The sequence below is a fragment of the Micropterus salmoides genome, unplaced genomic scaffold, assembly GCF_014851395.1.
Source record: "Micropterus salmoides isolate LMB-PRFRI ecotype aquatic unplaced genomic scaffold, ASM1485139v1 Ms_hic_scaffold_23, whole genome shotgun sequence".
Lineage (NCBI taxonomy): Eukaryota > Metazoa > Chordata > Actinopteri > Centrarchiformes > Centrarchidae > Micropterus > Micropterus salmoides.
The window spans coordinates 16,053,899-16,073,426 of NW_024041484.1; the positions used below are offsets into that span (position 1 = coordinate 16,053,899).

Sequence of the window (19,528 nt, forward strand, 5' to 3'; positions counted from 1 at the left end):
TAGCTTCTCCTCGTAGAGCTTAGTTTTGACCTTATGATGTAAAGGACATTGTTGGTGAAGTCAGATTTGTTATTGAGCCACTGTTGCAGACCAGGTGTTCTCTTTTTGATTCAAACTCTTTCACCCCATTAGGTCATCATAAAACGCACCATTAGGCTGCTTCTATAGTAGCACACTAAGCCCATTTTGAGATAGACCAGCTTTGACATTACCAGCCAGTCTGGTCGCTCTCTAACATCACCTCCAAAGTGGACCAATGTCAGAGAAAAGATTAAACGTGAAGGTCCATGCAAGCATGGACAGGCCCTCACTCTGGAAGAAAAACCTTTCACATTTCACTGAGATGTAATTGAATTTTCTCCTGCTCTTATCAGCCCGGTGATGGGATAGCATCTCACCACTTTCTAGTGGAGAGTCAATGGAAACACAACACTGGCCACCTTAGTGAAACATTTTTTTTATCCTTCCCTTGAAAGCAATTTCACCGATGAGGGGAACCTGATTTGGAGTATACGAGTGTGTGCATGTGTGCGCCTGAGAACAGCGCACTATTCAATCTTTGGCACGTTCTCCATTATCTGATCCCAAACCATGCCTCTTCTGCCTCAGCTCTGTTGTTACAATAAACAACCCCTTTCTCTCTCCATTTTTTGTCTTTTGTGGCGCCAAGCACTCGTGACAAATAAACCCTGTAGGAAGGGAAATAAATGACTTCACACTGTAAGTCTGGAGATAATCCAGAGACTGTCTTCTCCAGAAAAATCGACAGCATTAGTTGTTTGTTCAAACAGCTTAAAATGACCTGTGTTTGCTTGCCAATGCCAAAGCAGGAAGTAGTGGGGCATTCTTATAGCCACTAGAGACCCAGGTATTCTGTCTCTTATCAATGTGTAATACAGTACGTAACATGTAACTAAAACAACTTCCTAGCCCCTCCCCAGAATTACTGCAAGGTTCTACTTAAACATGTTAAAGTCAAGTTTCATAAGAACAAAACAAAAAATTGAGTCTCTATTGTGTGTAAAAATGATGTGTCATATTATGTTCATGGCTATTGCTATGTTCTTGTATTTGCATTTATGGAGTGTAAGTAGCTGCCTTGTCTTTGGTATATAACAGTGAACAACTTATAGCGTACTTATCAGATATGTGTGCATGTTTGTCTCATGCTCCTCCCGTATTATTGTTTGACAAGACCAGAGCCCCCGCTGTTTTTGGCTGCATTAAGTATCCGGCTGCGCTGTGCTGAGTCTGCATATGAATGTGTGTGTGTATTTACGAGTAGTATCAAGGCCCACTCTGGTGTAATACACTGAAGAGCTTACAATGTGTTTTATCAGATGCCAAATGTGCTGTCTTTTCCCGTTATCTCTTCAAACGTGGATCAAACAGATCATTCTGTATGTACAGGATAACTTTCACCCTGACAGTGTTATGTATACTTATTTTACTGACAGAGAAGTGTGTGTGAGTGATAATCAGTAGGCTTTTACAGTTGCTGAAGGTGAATTGCAGTGTAAGGAAGTGGATTGATGCTTTCCATTTCTGTTATATAAACATCCAAATACACTGATTCAGTTAAGATCGCAAACATAACAAACTCACTTTTTATTTTCTATGTACACACAACTTACTGATTTAATTCACCCCGACTGCTCTCATCCTAGTTAGCCACTAGCTGGTGAACATAGTGTAGCATCTAACAGCATAAAAGCCAGATATTTCCCTCTTGAGTTGGTAAAACAGAGCTAAAAGGGGAGTGAATGTTAGACTTACATTCACAAGGTGGCTATAAACTTGACTCTAAAATATGTATAGTGTTGGCGTACTGTAATAATATTACTTTTCCCAGTAACTAAGTAGTGTAACTAATTACTTTTCTAAAACAGTAATATTATTACTAGTTACTAATGCAAGTAATGCTGCGTTACGCGTTACTGAACGCACCATCCTTGAAATGAATCAACGACTGTGCGGCAGGTCAGCGGCACCTGACTTTGTTGTTCATGTCCGCTGATAGTCAAAACTAAAGGAAGAATGGAGAACGAGGGAGAGAGGCGTTCTTTCCACAGCTGTAAGTAACTACTGCCATTATTGCGTCACAGTCTGATGCAAAGAACATTGTCGTCTAGTGTAAACCAGCAAAAAGCTTTCAACCGCAAACATTTCTACAATTATTTATTGAAGCACCTGCTGAAGCAGCACAGCAATGTGAAACTTAGAGAAAGAAACTCCGGCAGCTACTGCCACTGATGCTTGGACTCGTCAGGAGAGAGTGGTGTTAACGTAACGTTTTGTAACTACTTAATACTGTTCTTATAAAGAGACTATATGTGCAGAAAAGAAGCTGTTTAATAGTCGGGATTTACTTTTTTTTTTTCAGCCGCTGGTATTAAGAAACGTTAGGCCTAGGCTATATGCTTTGTGAAAACCACACTCCTTGCTGCTGTTATGAATATGATATTAGTTAAAAAGTCGAGAGAGACTGCTTTGTTTGGGGGTGAAGGGGAGTGGTGGTGAAAGCAGTGCTTCCCATAATTAGCTTATAATTTGAATAATTATCAACACTGACCGCCACGTATTGATTTTCAAATTTTTTAACTAGGTGTATTTAAAATCATATTTGATTGAGGAGCTGTATTGAGGAGCATACATTTGTGCAGCACCTCCTCGCTCGCTCCCTCTTTCTCACTCATCTCTCTCTCTCTCTCTCTCTCTCTCTCTCTCGAACACCGCTGCACAAACCTGCCCAAAGTTAGAATACCCCACCCCCCCTCGCTTCATTCTGTGGGAAACACTGGAAAGTAATATAGTAACGTAAGGAGTAACATAACTAGTTACTTTTATCACCCAGTAATAAGTGAAGTAATAATATTACTTTTTAAAAGGAGTGATAAGTAACTAGTAATATATTACAATTTCTGAGTAACTTTCCCAACACTGAATATGTAGCTCTGTATCTTTTGGATATGTAAATAGGCAATATGCCAATGTTGTGTTTACAGCTTGCTGAGCCTCCCAGAGTGGCCAAAAAGTGTTTTTAAGACGGTTTAACACATCCCATTCTTTTCAGAAAAAGTCAATGGGAAAGTATAGTTAGGACCTAGCACAATTACTAAATCAGTCCCTTGCTTTTGTCTTACATTCACAGTGTTATGGTTGTCTCTTAATGTGCTAGAATCTGTCCAAATCCTAATACACCACAGCGCTTGATCCATTTTAATATCCCAGCCTGCCTCCCATCATTTCTGTCTAAATCATTCTGGAAATTGGTAAATTTCCATTCCCCCCCACTTGTCTCCCCTCTGTTTGTTTTAGATATAATCTCTTTTTCAGTACTGTATTGATAATCCTCTCAGAGCTCATCTTCTTCCTCATACAGCAAAGTCATTCCTCAACATCCAGGAAATTTCTCACTCGCAGCATCTTGTTAATATTTCGGCTGTCGCAATTTCATTTCATTTTCATTTTCCATGACATGTCTGTGAGCCTTTCTATTCCATTTGTAAAGTTTTTTCTGCACCTGAAAAGGCTTCGTCTTCTCACTGTCCCATTCTGAAATATCAGTGTGTCCATGGATATTCTTAGGCAACGTCGACCTCCCAACATGAATATTATCATTCCCATTTCCCTTTCTGAATGTAATGAAAGTCTGGATTTATCTCCATGTCAGCAGCTGCTTCTGATTTCCCTGGATGGTCTGACAACTCGTGTAATGTACCCAGTTCATCTTCCTGTCCACCTGTCTTTCCATCCACCTTTTCCAGCTCATGATGAGCAGCTTTAATCTTCTTCCACTTTGTTCACTGTTTATCTGTTTCCACCACTGCCATGTCGCTGGACCTTTTTCTTCTTTAATTGAATTGACATACTGTGAATTAGTAATGTTGTTGTGCTTGCAGACTTCTCATTTCTAGCCGACAACCAGCTACCTAATGTAAGCTAATGCTAAAGTCTAAAAATGGTCTCAAACTCACTTTTTAATGTTGCCAGCTGATTTGTAGTAAAATGTAAACCCCGTAAAAGGTAAGAGTCTTAAATATACCATTGATTGAACGTAAATGATATAATGCTAAAAGACTGCTAAACCTGTCCGAGGAAAAAAAAATAAAAAAATTCTTGGATAAACAACAATGCTTTAATGTTTTACTCTAAAATAGCATCTTGGCTACCACGGGGTGAATGTTCCAGTCCTGAATGAGTATATTTCTAACGTAACCTGTAACCCCACTAAATTATTAGTTAGATTGGAAATAATTCTAGTTTACTACTGTTTGTACTAGTTTGCCAAGCATGCAAACGTTTACAACTTACATTAGACCTGATAAAAACTGTTTAAACAGGCAGTTTAATTAATTCCTTACACTTTTGCGTGTGTGCTTTTGGTTTTGAAAGGTGAAAAAAACACCCTCCAAATTCTTTAGTAGTAGCTTAGTATTGCTATAAAGTACAAATTGATAGTGAATGGACTGACAATTACAGTTCTGGTCAATTTAAGTCAAAATTAACCAATTTTATGTTATGAAACACCCCCTTACTCTAAACTTTAACAGCCAGCTTTCAAGTCTTTTTTTTTTACTCAAAAGATAGATTTTGAGTGGTGGCTTCAATTCCACTAATATAAGAGCTCAATCAGAAACAAATGGCTTACATAAACACCATAAAAAACTTGATTCCAAGAGAAATTTGGTCACATTTGAAAGGGTAATATCTATTTGTGCATGCTCGCCTGACATGAAATGAAGGAGCTCCCGGGAGATTCCGGATCATGGTGTGTGTCGTGGGCGGCTCGTCTTCTCCCATTTAATAAATGCATGAGTAATAAAAGAATCACTTCTGAAGTGAACTCATAATAAGTCAGAGTGCAATCAAGGAAATTTAATCTTGTTATTCAAGATTTCCGTGGAGGAGGATCATGTACAGGATCATGTAACCGACCAACAGGCACTACTACCTGAAATGGCCTTGCATGCTGTCCTTTAATGAATCCTTTGAATTGGTAGAAACTCATCTACCAGTCTATTTTTCATATCTGTCTGTGTGGCTCTTTGCCATTGTGAATGTGTATATCTTGGGGAAATACTTCAACATGTTGGCATTAAGAGTTTAATACCCCAAAACTCATCAGAACTGCGTGGGTGTGGTTTGAGCAGATTTGATTGACAGTTGCTTGGCATCATAAGCAAAATATCCACCAACTGTCATTAGATTCTCATTCAAATACTGCTTAAATCTGATTGGTCAACAGAGGTGCGTGTCATCCCTATATTCCAATTGACCTCTGCCAATCTTAAACCAGTTCATAATACTTGCATAGGTCTACTCATATGTGAACTAACCAAAAAGGTTCCAACAATGGCAGATTAATTTATATTCATGTAGATCTCCATCATTCATTGTAAGCAAACATATTTTAACGGACTTTAAACTCCATTCTGCAACTGCTGCATCTAAAGGGGCTATCCATCAATAAAGTGAAATTAGGAGTTAGGAATCCATTGATCCATTACATACAATGCTATTTAATTTAATTCATCTCGTCACATCTGTCTGTGCAATGCACATGTGAGATTTCGCTTTCTCCGTAGCAGCAGCTACACTTACCCTGTCCTTGTGACTGCAACTTCCATTATCTTCATCTATACTATAAAACAAAAAAAAGGGCAAAAGAGCATGCACGCTTTGTGGCCAACAGCCCTGTTGACACCTGGTTGACACAATATCTAAGGCTATGTTCAGACTGCAGACTCCAGTGTGAACTATCCACGGCCTGAAAGCGATCCGCATGCACAGAAGAATAACACAACGCCCCACTGTGTCTGCTCAGAAAAGTAGCATGCACATAACTCAGAAGAGAGCTCGCGGTCTGGTGGATTTCAGGTGTAAGAAAGGGAATTTGTGAGCAGATGATAGCGAGGTAGAGAAGGAAGAGAGCCACATGTTTTATTATGACTTTTTGTGGATCTTTTTTCATTCAGCGCGGCTCCGTCTACAGCAGAACAGCTGCTCTACAGTGACGTCAAAGTCGCATAAAATGCGACCTGAGTTTGGACACTCAGGTCGCATTTTAAAGAGATCCGATTTGGACCACATATGGAAGTAGCCCAATTCCGAACTGGAAAAGATCAGATTCCATGTGACTTGGTGTTAAGGGTGGTGTGGGGAAAGAGAGGACCCAAATGCAGCGCTCAGAGCAAAGGAGATTTATTGAGGGAAAAGGGCTTGAGGGACTGGAGTGGAGGGAGAGGTGGATGCCGGGGAAACACTGGCACGGGGAAACCGAGGAGACTGGGACCAGAGAGCCAGGGAACACTGGGGCCGAGGAAGCGAGGAGGCGAGGGGGAACTGGGAGGACGCCGTGGGGGAAGTCCGGGGAGGAGAAGACCAGAGGATGAGCCCAGCCGACTGAACGGAGGACAAGAGTGAGTGAACCTGGGAGGGAAACAGACAAAGAGACAAGGTTAGTGACAGCAGAGATAAAGCACGGGGAAACTGGAAGAAATCAAAATACATGTGAGCTTGAATGTAGAGGTGGCACCTGGTAAGGAGCAACGACGATCAAGCCAGCGTTGACTGGAGTAGAAGAACTGTTGGAGATGAGGCTGATTGCTGGCAGGTGTGGCAGGCAGAGGAGGTGGCTGACGAGGTGCAGGTGCGGGTCGTTGGCTGGGCTCAGGAGCAGAGGGAGAGAGAGAGAGAAGGAACACACAGGGAGGCAGGCAGAACAGAGAAAACCAGGGAAAAAACAGAATCACAGACAAAAAGGAGAAAAGGCCAGGACACTCACCGTCAGCCGGGCTGCCACCACAACAACTTGGCCTGTTCACACTGTCATAAAAAGATCAGATCTGAGTCACATTGGCCTGCAGTCTGAACGTAGCCTAAGATACCCATGTGCCCCTGCTGTAGCCGACAGAGAGCCGGAACAGTGCTCATCTGTGGGCAACAACAAAATAATGTTTCACACTAATCAGTATTTAATGTTTTATTAGGCTAGTTAAAACTCATGTTTAGTCCAATTTTAGCCACAAACAGGACAAACAGCAGCAAAAAGTTACAAAATACTCTTTCCTAAGAGATCTGTTAGGTCTTCATCTCACACCAGTGGGTTTTTCGAGTCTCCCATTTCACTTTCACGTCTCTATTACAACCTTCCTGAGCATGCAGCTAACATATAACTGGGGCTGTCAAATTGGGGTTGACAACCTGCACTTTGATCCTAACCACTGTGCAGTGAATTACAATAAATCAGTTACTGTACTAGCTGGAAAATGTGACAGTTATGATGTCACGTCACCCCTTTACCCTCAATGGATTTACACAGTAGTTGCGGGGACCACCAGTGACAGCGTCTTTGTAAATGCGAGTGCGTGTCATTCAAGCATTGTTTATGACATATAACATGATACACTGCGATTTGCCAAAAGATCTGTTCTCAATCTCTCTCCATCTCTTTCAATGTCTCGTCAGGCTCCCACTCAGACCATGAAAATTGTTCAATTGCGTGTTCATTATGTTCAATTTATCCATTCAGCTTGAACCTGCAAACCGTAAAATACTATTTTAAGCCTTAATACATCAATGTCAAATGAGAAGTTTCCTTAATAATTACAGATTGTTAGTTTCCCATCCTTTTGAGTCAATATTGTGATAACTTCAGTAAGATCTGTGCAGCAAGTTACTGTAGAGTCGCTGAATCAATACACTCATAAACTGTGTGCACAGTTGTTTTGTTAAATATATTTTGTATCCCCTAAAAACAATTCAGACATGTTCAGCTATGTCTGAACCATCTCCAGTACTTTCCAAGCTCCTGTGTTTTCACATCATAGAGCAACATCATTGATGTTCATCAACATAGAGCCTCTGCCATGTGATCCTTGAAGTATTGAACTGTGTTGCTTAAGTCCAATTCAAACAAGAGACTTGTACATCAGGAAACTGCCTGAGGATATTTTTAAATATGTGAAAAAGGAAGTGAGCCAAATAAGGAAAAAGCACAGTTGTTATTTCCCCCTGACGGGCCACATAATAGGCAATTAGCTTGTGAAATCATTGGGGTGGGGGGACAGCTCAATTGTTTGTTCCACTCACAGTGAGGCGAAGAAGCTGAATCCTTTCTTCGGGCATTGTTCTTGAACACTCCCTTTTCTTTCTGCCTCTCTGTTAGGCGCCCATAAAAAGATGCTTTTGCCACAAGGTATAAAAATAGCATAGTGATTCTTATATGTAACAAGATGTGAATAAGAAGCAGTGTGAGACAAGACAAAGGACAATGACAATCTAAAGCAGGCTTTACGTACCTAACACACTATACACGGCATTGCATGGTTTAACCACTAAAAGCAAAAGGGCCTCAGGCAAGGAAGAATGTCTCCTCCACCATGTCTCCTAGAAATCATGTTTATATACAACTAATTTGCGTTAGCAAATACATTTTCAACATAATGGGGAAACCTTTATACTGAATAAATCTGCAAATTGCCAATGTACAAGCACTTGGACAAGGTCAGCATGTTAGTAGCCAATAACTAACAACATCTGGGATGAAGGACACAAAATCTCTAGGATGGATGATCTCGACTCAAGTCAGACTCAGATTCATGAATCTGATGACTTGACTTGACTTGACTTCACTCAATACTTTTTCTTTGCAAAAATCCTTTTGCAAATAAAAAGTAATTGCACTACATTTGGTGCATAATAACATGGACTTAACTTGAGACCTTATAGACAAGTACTTGTACAACATTAACTTTCTTAATTGGAAAAAACAAAACAACGTTGACGGTGTATGTAATTCAGGCAGCAATTAATGCTTCCTCTAAAAGGTACTATAGTATTTTAGTGTAGAAACATATTTTTTTTAGCAGATAGTGATGATCAGATTAGACCAGATTTATAAATGACATTCTGTGACACTGAATTACGTTGTGAATGTGATTTTCCATCCTTGAAGTCCTGCCCATGAGTGCTGGGTTGGGTATAGATCTGTATAGTGTGTCAACCATAAATCCGCAAAGCAATTTCCCCTGCTGCTATCTCCCCCTCTCTCTTTCATTCTCTCCCTCCATTTTACCCACATCCCGGGGCATCGGCTTTTGAAGAGATTCAATTTGAAATCCTGTCTTGCATATTTCACGAGCCCAACCTGTTTTTTATACTGTGTGTGTGCTCTGTTGTTGCTGGAAAGATGTTACATTGATGTTACCTGTGGGTTATACTGGTCTGTGTGTATATACTTGCATACTGTATGTGTTCCTAAATCCTTAAAGATGACTATCCTCGTTCAGTCTTAAAACTCAACACTAAAACTAAAAACCGGCATCAGGAGGCAAGAAACTTGAGTCTGCCGTGTCATGTTTTGTAGTCTCACCTCAACCGGCTCACACTGTGATACTGATCACTGGCCCTCCATTAAAGAACCGAGTGCCTGCATGGGATTTCGGGCAGAGCCAAAGGCTGATTCTCTACTTTTCAGAGACATAAACTAGCCAAAATTGATCTCAGTCTTCTACAGTCAAATCCCAGTGCTCAGAATCTATGGATTATATATGAAAAAACAGAATTACAAACTGCCAGTTTTCCACTCTTCTCTTCGCCCCACTTCCTGCTAAATAGTGCTATTTATGAGGTACGTCGTCCCGCCCAAGGGACCGCAGTATTGATTAGCATTTCCATAACCAATCCATCACCTCAGCATGATCACATGAGGGGAGCAGAAAGCACAGAAAGGATACCACCTACCACTGCATGTCTGCTCAAGGTGAATTTCATAGGTTAGAATTTGGTGTAGTAGCATAGTTTTAATTATCATTTTAATAATACATTTTATTACCCAATTCTTTCAGTTTTTGAATGAAAGAAGAGTTTACATCATTTTTTCAATGTTTTATTGTATGATGTTTCAAAATGACCTTTCCCCAAGCATGATTTAATTCAAACACAAGTGCAGAGGCTTGGAGTTGCTGTCCTTGTGCAAAGAAAAAAAAGCACAGATACTCTTAGCCTCATGAGTCATTCACTGCATATCTCATGATTTAAACATGTCATGGCTATATTTGTTAACCATTATACGCTAAAGCTTGAGTCAACATGGCCAAGAATGTGCTGCCGGCTCTCCGGAGATTACACAATATGCAGAAAGTATGCGAAATGTTTCCTCAGTCCTGTTCTGGACTTTATTGTCTGCTGTGAAACATGAGGATGGCTCTTATGGGTGTGAGGGTGCTGCAGATGTGTGGGGGTAGCTGATGCATGTTTCCATATGACCTTGATCATAGAAAACAGCGGCTCAAAGACAAGATATATGGCTTTTCATCTGTTGATTACGGAGATGGATGTATTTCATTCCAGAGAGATATTGCTACTACTATTTAACTTATATTTTAGGCATTTATTCTCACTAAAGGGCCTGTCCTCTTGTACCATACTGCCAAAACACCAAGTGTGCAATATCTCAACAACTGTTGGATGGATTGCCATGAAATTCGATATACACATTCTCAGGATGAAGTGTGATGACTTTGCTGATTCCCTGGTTTTTGCAGGTATTTGGTCTACAGCATTCAACATCAGCCCCAGCTGTACTATGTGCTTAGTGCTAATTTGCAAATGCATGCTAACAACATGCTAAACTAAGATTGTGAACATGGTACATGAAACATTAAACCTACTAATAACCTGCTAATTACCATGTTAACATTGCCACTATGAGGATGTTAGCAGGCTGATGCTGGCATTCGGCTTTGACACCAGAGTCTGAGGTTCACATGCAAACTCCTGTCTGCAGTTACATTATCATTTATTTCATTGTGTCGCAAATTCCACACTTTATGGTACTGTTTTTTCAAACAGATGATGCTTTCCACCGCAGTGAAGTTAGTTTTAAGTTGGATATTTGACAAACATCTGTCAAACATCTAACTGAAAGCTAATATCCAACTTAAAACTAACTTGTTCTTCTACCCTTGCCATTGTTGCAGGGAAGAAATTTGCATTCAGAATAAACAATCATGGAGTGAAGAATGGGTAAAACTGAACAGGAGGACTCATGCAGGCGAAAACGAGGAGCTCATTAAGGGAGAAGTATGTTGTATGGACAAGCCACACAACACTATTCCAGCAGTTCCTGCCATGATGTGTGTGTCAGGTAACGTTTAATGACTTGCAGACATTCAGCTTAGTTTCTAGTTTATCAAGACATGCTGTTGTTGTGATGTTTGCTATAGCAGCAGGAGAGTTGTCAGTATCGCTGTCTGAAGCTGTGCTGCCCCGGGACCATCTGGACCTCAACATTAGTTAGATTACTTGCTGTATTGTTGTATACTCTATATCATGGTATTTGTCGTGGTGATTTCTCCGGAATTACATACCCCACCTTTATGATGAAGAGAAATGGTTATTATGAGTTACTGTTGGAAATTCCAACAGTGATTCATAATATTTCTTTGAATTTACAAAAATATTTCTATATTGGGATATGTATTGCTATTCTTTAATCGAGATATGAGATTTTAGTCATATCGCACAGCCCTAATTGCTGAAGTCCCTACAAGAGGATATTGTTTTGTACGATCAGATATTTTGGCAGGAAACAAATGAAATTTATTGAACATGTTACTGATACATTTAGTATCAACCTTTTTTGCAACTTGACAGATATGGTAATTAACATTTCCTCACTCTGTAAAATGTAATATTTCCTTCGAAACGTATTCGCTGTTGCAGTTTAGTTCAATATAAACTAATTTATGTAATTTCTACTATACAGGGTGGCCCAGTAATTTTGTGTGCTTTCCTTTGGTGTGGTTTCCTTTAACTTAAAGAGGTACTTCAGCAGAGTCTGAGATATCTTGACTTCTAGTCCCTTGTGTATGTCAAGTCTCAAACATGGTGGATCCTATAATTCCCACAATGCAGCTTGGTGCCCCTCCTTAGATCCTCCTTGCCTACATGCCCATATTTCGAGTCTTTAACATCATGGATCTTTTGTACAGAGCTTTGTCTCTGTATCTCTGTCACCCTCAAGCTCTGCCTCATCTCCTCATTCCTAATGCAACACACATCCTATATCCATACTGTCATACCACATCTCCAACTGTAGCCCTGATCGCTCACACAAGCATATTATATTTTAAAAGTGACACAAAATAAGTGAAAGTCAGTGGAGTATCCCATCCGTGAACCACTGTTAATACATGTTCACATGGAGGTTTACAAGGTGCTAGGTTATGGGTTATAGATTAACGAACAGAAGGAGGAAATTATGTTATGTTCTCTTTATGATTGCTAACAGTGACTCAAAAACGACTTAACTTGACCCTGTGATTAGAGAGAACAACAGTCTTTTTGATGCTAATTTGAAGATGACATTGTATATTTTAATAGGTTGGGTTTTTTTTTAAATCAGGTGTGAGCTTCTTAAATGAACTGGAATGAAAATGATTTTCAGTCTGCAGAGAAATGGCAAGGGTGCTAAACTGGACTTGTGCCACTGTGACACAGCAGCTTTTTTTCAGTTTGAAATGTTGAAAGTGTGAGATTGAAGTGAATTACCTGAAATACATAATTTTAATTTTTAATTTTTGTCTTTTTCTCAGAGATTTGTTCATTGTTAAGGGAAATAATGCAGCATGATAGCATGGTGAAATTAATGTAATCAAACTTTGAATGGATGAAAGTCACAGTCTGAATCGTGTTTCCTGCTTTCAGAGACTGTGATGAATTTCAAATAGACTCTGGTGAGGTATTCAGCAAATTTACCCCATACATTACCCTCTCCATGCATCGTAAGAAAGAAATATGCTTATTTATGCAGAAGGTTCTGCCCTCCTGTCTACCCTTATGTTCTGCCTGATGAACTGATTAATTGTCTATGAGCAGTATGAGAATCAGATATAGGGGAAGCAGGAAAGGAAAAGGGATTTAGTGTAAGACTGATTCCTGCTTGGTTTTCAAGAGGAATGCTTTTGAGAGGCAGAAAATAGAACAAAACGTGAAATAAATATGTGGGCTACAAATATTTCATATAAATAATTCTCCTATATGTGAAAAACATAAAATCCGTGTCTAAGATGAAATAAAATTACTTTCTCGCGCAAGAAGTTATAGCAGGGAGCTTCAGGGATCTCATTTGCTTTGACTTCTGCTGATGTGGTTTTCCTCACATAATGCCCTCTTCAGCAACTCTTTGGCTGCAGTTCACCAGAGGATAGACCCTTTGAACCCTACTATTCACACAGCCCGAGATCTCATCTCTGCTGCCGCACACCTCCATGGTGATGATGCAGCAAAATCCTCTGCGATCAAGGTTAATGAAAGTCGAAGCAGCCCACAGCGTCTGAGTTCACGCTGAAGACATAATCAGCGGCGCTCCTGCATAAAGACAGTGGTCTTCCTGTCAGATGTCATCACCCTTACACAGTGCAACAGATGCTCAGTGGCTGTAGTCAGTGCTGGGACTCAATTTTATTAGGATTTTCCTCTCCCTCCCAAAGGTGCCACTCGGCCTGGTTGTTGAATACATTTTGAGATACAATGGAAAACAATTCAACCATATACATCTGTCTTTTCAGCTCTTACTTTTAAAATGGCTAAATACTATTATATTTAAATGAAAACTGTTAGCTCAGGTCTGTCTGAAGCTAAGAGAATTATCCTACCAGCAGCTCTAAAAACTAAACTCACTACTAAACACATCATTTCAACAGCGAAGTGTAAAAACAACATTATGTGCCAGACTGTTTCTTGGCTGGACTTGCTGGATTCTCCACTTGTTGCTTTGCTGCTGGTTACTTATTTCCCAAAAATGTGAAAACATACCTTTAAGCTAAAACCCACAGACATCTCAGGCTGTCCCATCACAAAATGGCAACATCTAAAAATAAACATACAGTATGTAGCACATAGGAGAAGAATTATGCATTTCTTACAATATAAATTCTTGGTTCCAACAAACAGCCAACATGTCGGTGAACAGTAAACCCATGTCCTAGTCTTCACAATATCCCTTTAAAACCTGTGATGCAACTTCACTGTTTTCCACAGTCTGTGATACTTAATGCCAGAAGAGCTGAATGATGTCTTTGTCAGATGTCTTTGCTGGTGCCCTTCTGCTCCTTTTCACTCTGCAGCAGAAGTAATGGAGAACAGAGAGAATGCAGCATCTCCAAAATGCATCTCCTTGATGTTCTTTTGCTGGGGCTCAAAAAGGGAGCGACTCTGAAACTAAGCCACTCAGGAGGCTCTTAAGGGGGAAACAAAGAGGGCTACAAGTTTGAAAGAGTTCAGAGAATTTAGAGAGAGAGACTGGTGATAGGATTTCTTGGTATCATGTTTATCGTGTCATTATTCTTTACCTTTTTTGTTGTAAGCGTCACCTTATTTTAATGCTTGAGATAGGCAGCAGTTGGAGAAAGCAATTGTAGAAGGGGCAGATGTACTTTGTGTTACTTTCTACTGCTTACATTTTCTATTTAATGCCATTTTATACTTAATACTACATTTGAGAAGGAAATATTGTACTTCTTACTCCACTACATCTATCTGACCACCTCAGGTGGTTTCGCTTAAATAACTTATTGAGGCTCCAAAGAGGTAAAACTATCTAATATTTCACATAAAAACAAAGATTACAGAAAAGTCAGAAAAAAATCATGAAGATTTGTGTTGTAGATCTTTGTTTTTTTTTTATCTTTCTCACCACATTAATCATCTCACGGCCGTCTCAGAATCAGCTTATGGCCATTTTACCTGTAATTAAGTATTTTTCATTGTTGGAAATATGTCTTCCTCCACAAAGCACAAAGGGCTTGTGCTCAGATACACATATAGAGAAACCATATTCAAAACCGTCTGTGAGAACACACTATATTCACACATACTCAGCACAAATACAGTATGGTTCACGTCCCTGCAATGCTGCAAAATGGCACACTTGACTCTAACAGTTGCATAAGCTGCACAGATGGAAATGGTTTGCAGCCAAGCACAGAATGACACAGATACTTTGAATTCATGTTTACATATTTTTTTCATCCCATCAGATTTTGAATTTAGGGTTTCCATGTCCTGCTAAATTTCACAGTTGTAAATCCATATTGCACTGCAATTAATTAAGACTCCTTATAATCCATGGACTCAATTAACACTAGTGGACATTTGCTTTGCAGGTCTGGTATTGCAAGTAGTTGCCCGGGTGACACACTAACATGCACCACCAGCAGACAGACCTGAACTCACACCAGATTACAGTACCAGCCTTTTTTAGCCTTTTAGGAGATGTCAGAAGGACGCCAAAATTATATTCTGGATGGAAAGCATGGAGGCCACTGCGCTCATCCGTCTCCAATACTGATGCATGGAAAGATGAGAGGAGAGAGAGAGGCAGCATCCAGGGCTTGTCTCCGCCTCGTCAGTCACGTTGACACCTGGAACCGCTCAATCTCCTTACCTGGTGGAGGACAGAGTGGCAGGGTGTGTGTGTGTGGGAGAGATGGTTGGACAGAGAGGATGACAGAAAGCTTGACAAAATGGATGAAAGGAATAAGGATGAGAAAAGTTGAAAGAGAGAGAGTGTGAGTGACAGACTCAGAGGTTGGAGTTGTTGAAGTTTACAATGACTCTTCAGCAGATGCACACATATTCTTTACACATATATCCACACATGCATATATTATGTTATCAGTGACTGCATTCAGACACATGGTGGTTTATTTACTGCGTCCGCTCACAAATAATCCCTTTTGAACACTTTATCCACAGTGTTTGTAACTTCTTTTTGGCTCTCTTATCAGAATTTAGACTTAAATCCAGCCTATTGGTCGTCAGATTATCTCTCACCATAACAAGTGCTCTAGCGAAATGCAAATAGGAGAGACTACATTTAGATTCACAACAATGAGTAGAAACATTGTGAGCAGAGATGGTCGTTCTACCAAATGACTAAAAGAAGTCTTCTGTTTTTCCAGGCAGGTCTATTTTCGCACAAGCAAAGGCTCACTTGCAGCTGAGTGTCGAAGAAGCAGACTTTATTTCTCTATTCATTATTCATTACTCATACAAGCTCTTATTTTAGAAGTTGCACACCAAGCTATATCCCCGCTAAAGATACTTTCTCTGCAAGCTTATGTGCTGCCATGTGTGATGAAAATGAGAAGTGAGCCTCCCATGCAAGAAAAGGAAGCAGGCGGGATTTTGCCGTGTTTAAATCCTTTTTTCAGATTTAAGGCTGTGTACACACAGAACACACTCTGGACTAGATATATATCTAGATATATAATATATATATAGATATATAAACTGATACACAGTTTTATTAATACTCATTTATATAAAATGGCTAATTTTAGCCATAAATGCAGACAAATGTTAGGCAGGTATGTAGAGGTTACATTTCTTCCAGTTAACTCTTATCACTTGTCTCTGCAACTTCTGTGAATACATAGAATTATGCTGTTTAGACCAAAAGTTTCTTTGAAGCCTCCTCCCCACTCTGGGGAGAATCGTGCCGATTTTTCTTCTGCAGCACACTGAATATGGCAGCCTGAATTTCCTGATTTTATGCCTTCTGACTCCAGTTTTATCATCATATCCAATACAGGGGGTAGGGGGGTCTTATCCTAATCTGGGTAATAACACACTGAGCTGTTATCACAGCCACTGTCAACTAGTGTGTAATTCTGGCTCCAATTCAACAAGATCTTTCAGGAAAGTCTACTGAGACATAAGGGTTTTTTAAACCTGGACCGTAGTTTCCCATGTTTCAGGGTCTATGTGACTAATTAGGCATCAGCGAAACAGGGCTGTAACGTAATCCTTGCGGGCAATTGCTCCCCGTCATCCACTACAGTGTTTGTTTTTACCACTGACTGTTGATTGTTATTACAAGTGTCTGACAACATTGTGGAAAGGAAAGGATTTTTGCTATTATTATTTTTGTCAAGGAAATGTGGTGGCTTTGATGTGAGCGTTATAGTGACTGTCTGATTAAACAAAAAAGGTTTAACTCTTTAATAATCTATCTCTGAAGCAATCCTTTCCATAATGTTTCAAACACTTAAAATAACAATCTGACTCTGTCAGATAAAGAAGCACTTTAGTGAACTTACTTTGACCCGGCACAATTACCTACAAGGATTACATTGCAACCCTGTTTGGTTGCTGCTGATCGCAGCGCGTTCGCTCAATACTGGACCAATGTAAAAAAATGTTGTCTCACTTACTCACACAGAGACAGAGTCCAGGTAATTGATTATCATTATATATTTTGCTATAAATGTTGATTTATTTTTGCAGGTAACTATTAAAAAAATTTATTAGCCGTGCTAGCAGCGTAGCTCTACTGATGTTAATGTTGATCAGTCTATCCAATACTTGTGTTCAGTCTGAAATATCTCAACAGCTACCAGATGGATTTCCATGAAATGTTGTACAGGCATTCATGGTGCTTAGGGGATGAATTCTGATGTGATTCTCTAACATTTTATATAGCACAATCAGCAGGTCAGAATGTTTAATTATCTAGTGAAATATCTCCATCTACTAGATGGACTGGCACAACATATTGTACAGGCATTCATGGTTTCCAGATGGTGAATGCCCTGACGTTTTTTTCTAGCGCTATCATGAGTTTAACTTTTGTGGTTTTGAGTGAAATATCTCAAAAAACTGCCACGAAATTCAGCACAAACATTTATGTCACCGCCAGGGTGAATTGTAATGATGGTGGTGATACCGTAACTTTTCATCCAGCGCCATCATCAGGTGAAAAATTCAATACTTGAAAAGTGAATAAGATTCAGTTGTACTTTCTGTTTAGTGCTAATCATCAAATGTTAGCATGCTAACACGGTAAAGAATTATCTTGTATTGTACCACCTTTCATAAAAGGCTTGCTTTATCAGAAACATATATCACTTCATATCTGAGACTAGTTATGACTTCATCCACATAGAAACAACATTACAGCAAATCAGAGACCAATAAGAATGAATAAACTCAAGGCCACCACACTCTAATGGGAGAAAAGAGTGGGACAAAGATAGAGAAAAAGAAAGAAGGAGCTAACCCATTTGTGTTTTGGACTAAACCTGCATCACACAAATAAATGGGCTTATAAAAGTAGGAAGTAAGAAAGATGAGGGTAAAATGGTCTTCGGAAACAGATCAAATCAAAACACAGCAACACAGATTCCCACATTCCCCTCTGTGTTTCACGTTGCACCTGTTATTACACCATAAAAAGCCACCTTCCACTCTAACACTCATACATGCAACCATTCACACATATAAGTACACATAGTCTAGAAGGCGTAGACACATTTGTATTAGCTGCATGACTGTCCCCCCTGTCTGTGTGTGTGTGTCTGTGTGTGTGTTGGGTGTCACTATTTGCTGTCAACTTTCTTGTTTTTTGTTCACATTTTCTCTCCTGAAGATTCTGCTGAAATAAATAATTGCTTTTGATCTTTTTTTCACTCTTGTACACTGTGGTTTTGTCAGCTGTTCTGTGCTGTACATTTTTACTCCGTTTCATTGTCTGTCCGTGTTTAGACAGACAAGAGAAGCAGAGAGAACAGAGCAGGTAGACAGATGAACTGGCCCTACACACAGTTGGTAGCTGAGTGAGGTCATACACAAAAAAGTGTCACCTTCTTACCACTAACCCAGGCAGCCTGGAGAAGAGGTCAGAGCTCACCACGGATGCAGCAGCAACCTCACTCTGCGTTTTCTCCTCCTTTCTGCAGCGATGACCTTTCTCCAGACTCATCTTTGGGGGAGGAAGGGAAGGGAGGAGAGGGGGAGCTGCAGAGTGAGGTCGAGTCACAACCACAGCCACAGCCCCAGCAACAGCAGCAAGAGATTCAGCCACAGACTGACCCACCACCACAGCCAGAGCCCCAGTCTGAGCCCCAACCACAGCCCGAAACCAAATCTCAGCCAGAGCCTGAACCAATACCCCAGCCTGCACCGGAGCCCGAGCCTGAGCCTGAAGTTGAGCCCGAGCCTGAGCCTGAGCCTGAGCCTGAGCCTGAGCCGAAGCCGAAGCCCGAGCCCGAGCCTGAGCTGGAGCCCGAGCTGGAGCCCGAGCCCGAGCTGGAGCCCGAGCTGGAGCCGGTGCCGGAGCCGGAGCTAGAGCCCCAAGTCCAGTCTCTGAGTGAGGAAGCAACACAGGACGCCCCTAAAACGCCTTCACCTTGCCTAGATGAGCAGACATGGGGGGAGCAAGAGAAGGAAAAGTCTAAAGAAGTTGTGGGGGCAAAGAATGAGGGCGAGGCAGCGCAGGAAGAAGAGGACGAGGAGGAAGGGGGAGGCGCAAAAGGAGGTGGGGCGGGGAGGAGAGCCAGCCTGCACCACACGGCCTCGCCCTTGAGGGTGCAGCGCAACGGGACCGGCTCGCACTCCGCCACCTCCGACTATGAGCTCTCGCTTGACCTCAAAAATAAGCAGGTAGGGTTGTGTTGTGGATGGGGGACGGGGTGAGGTCTGGTGTGTTGTTTGGGTGAGGGGAGTGGGAGGGCGGCAG

At 40.7% G+C, this 19,528-nt stretch overlaps 1 protein-coding gene across 2 annotated transcripts in view; it reads left to right on the forward strand.

Moving 5' to 3' along the window:
• Positions 1-19,528, forward strand: part of iqsec3a (IQ motif and Sec7 domain ArfGEF 3a) — a 115,199-nt gene that overhangs the window by 42,591 nt on the left and 53,080 nt on the right. For both annotated transcript variants that reach the window (XM_038738943.1, XM_038738944.1), the window contains exon 3: positions 18,750-19,452. In XM_038738943.1, the coding sequence (XP_038594871.1) occupies positions 18,750-19,452 (703 nt within the window). The remainder of the gene's footprint in view (positions 1-18,749; positions 19,453-19,528) is intronic.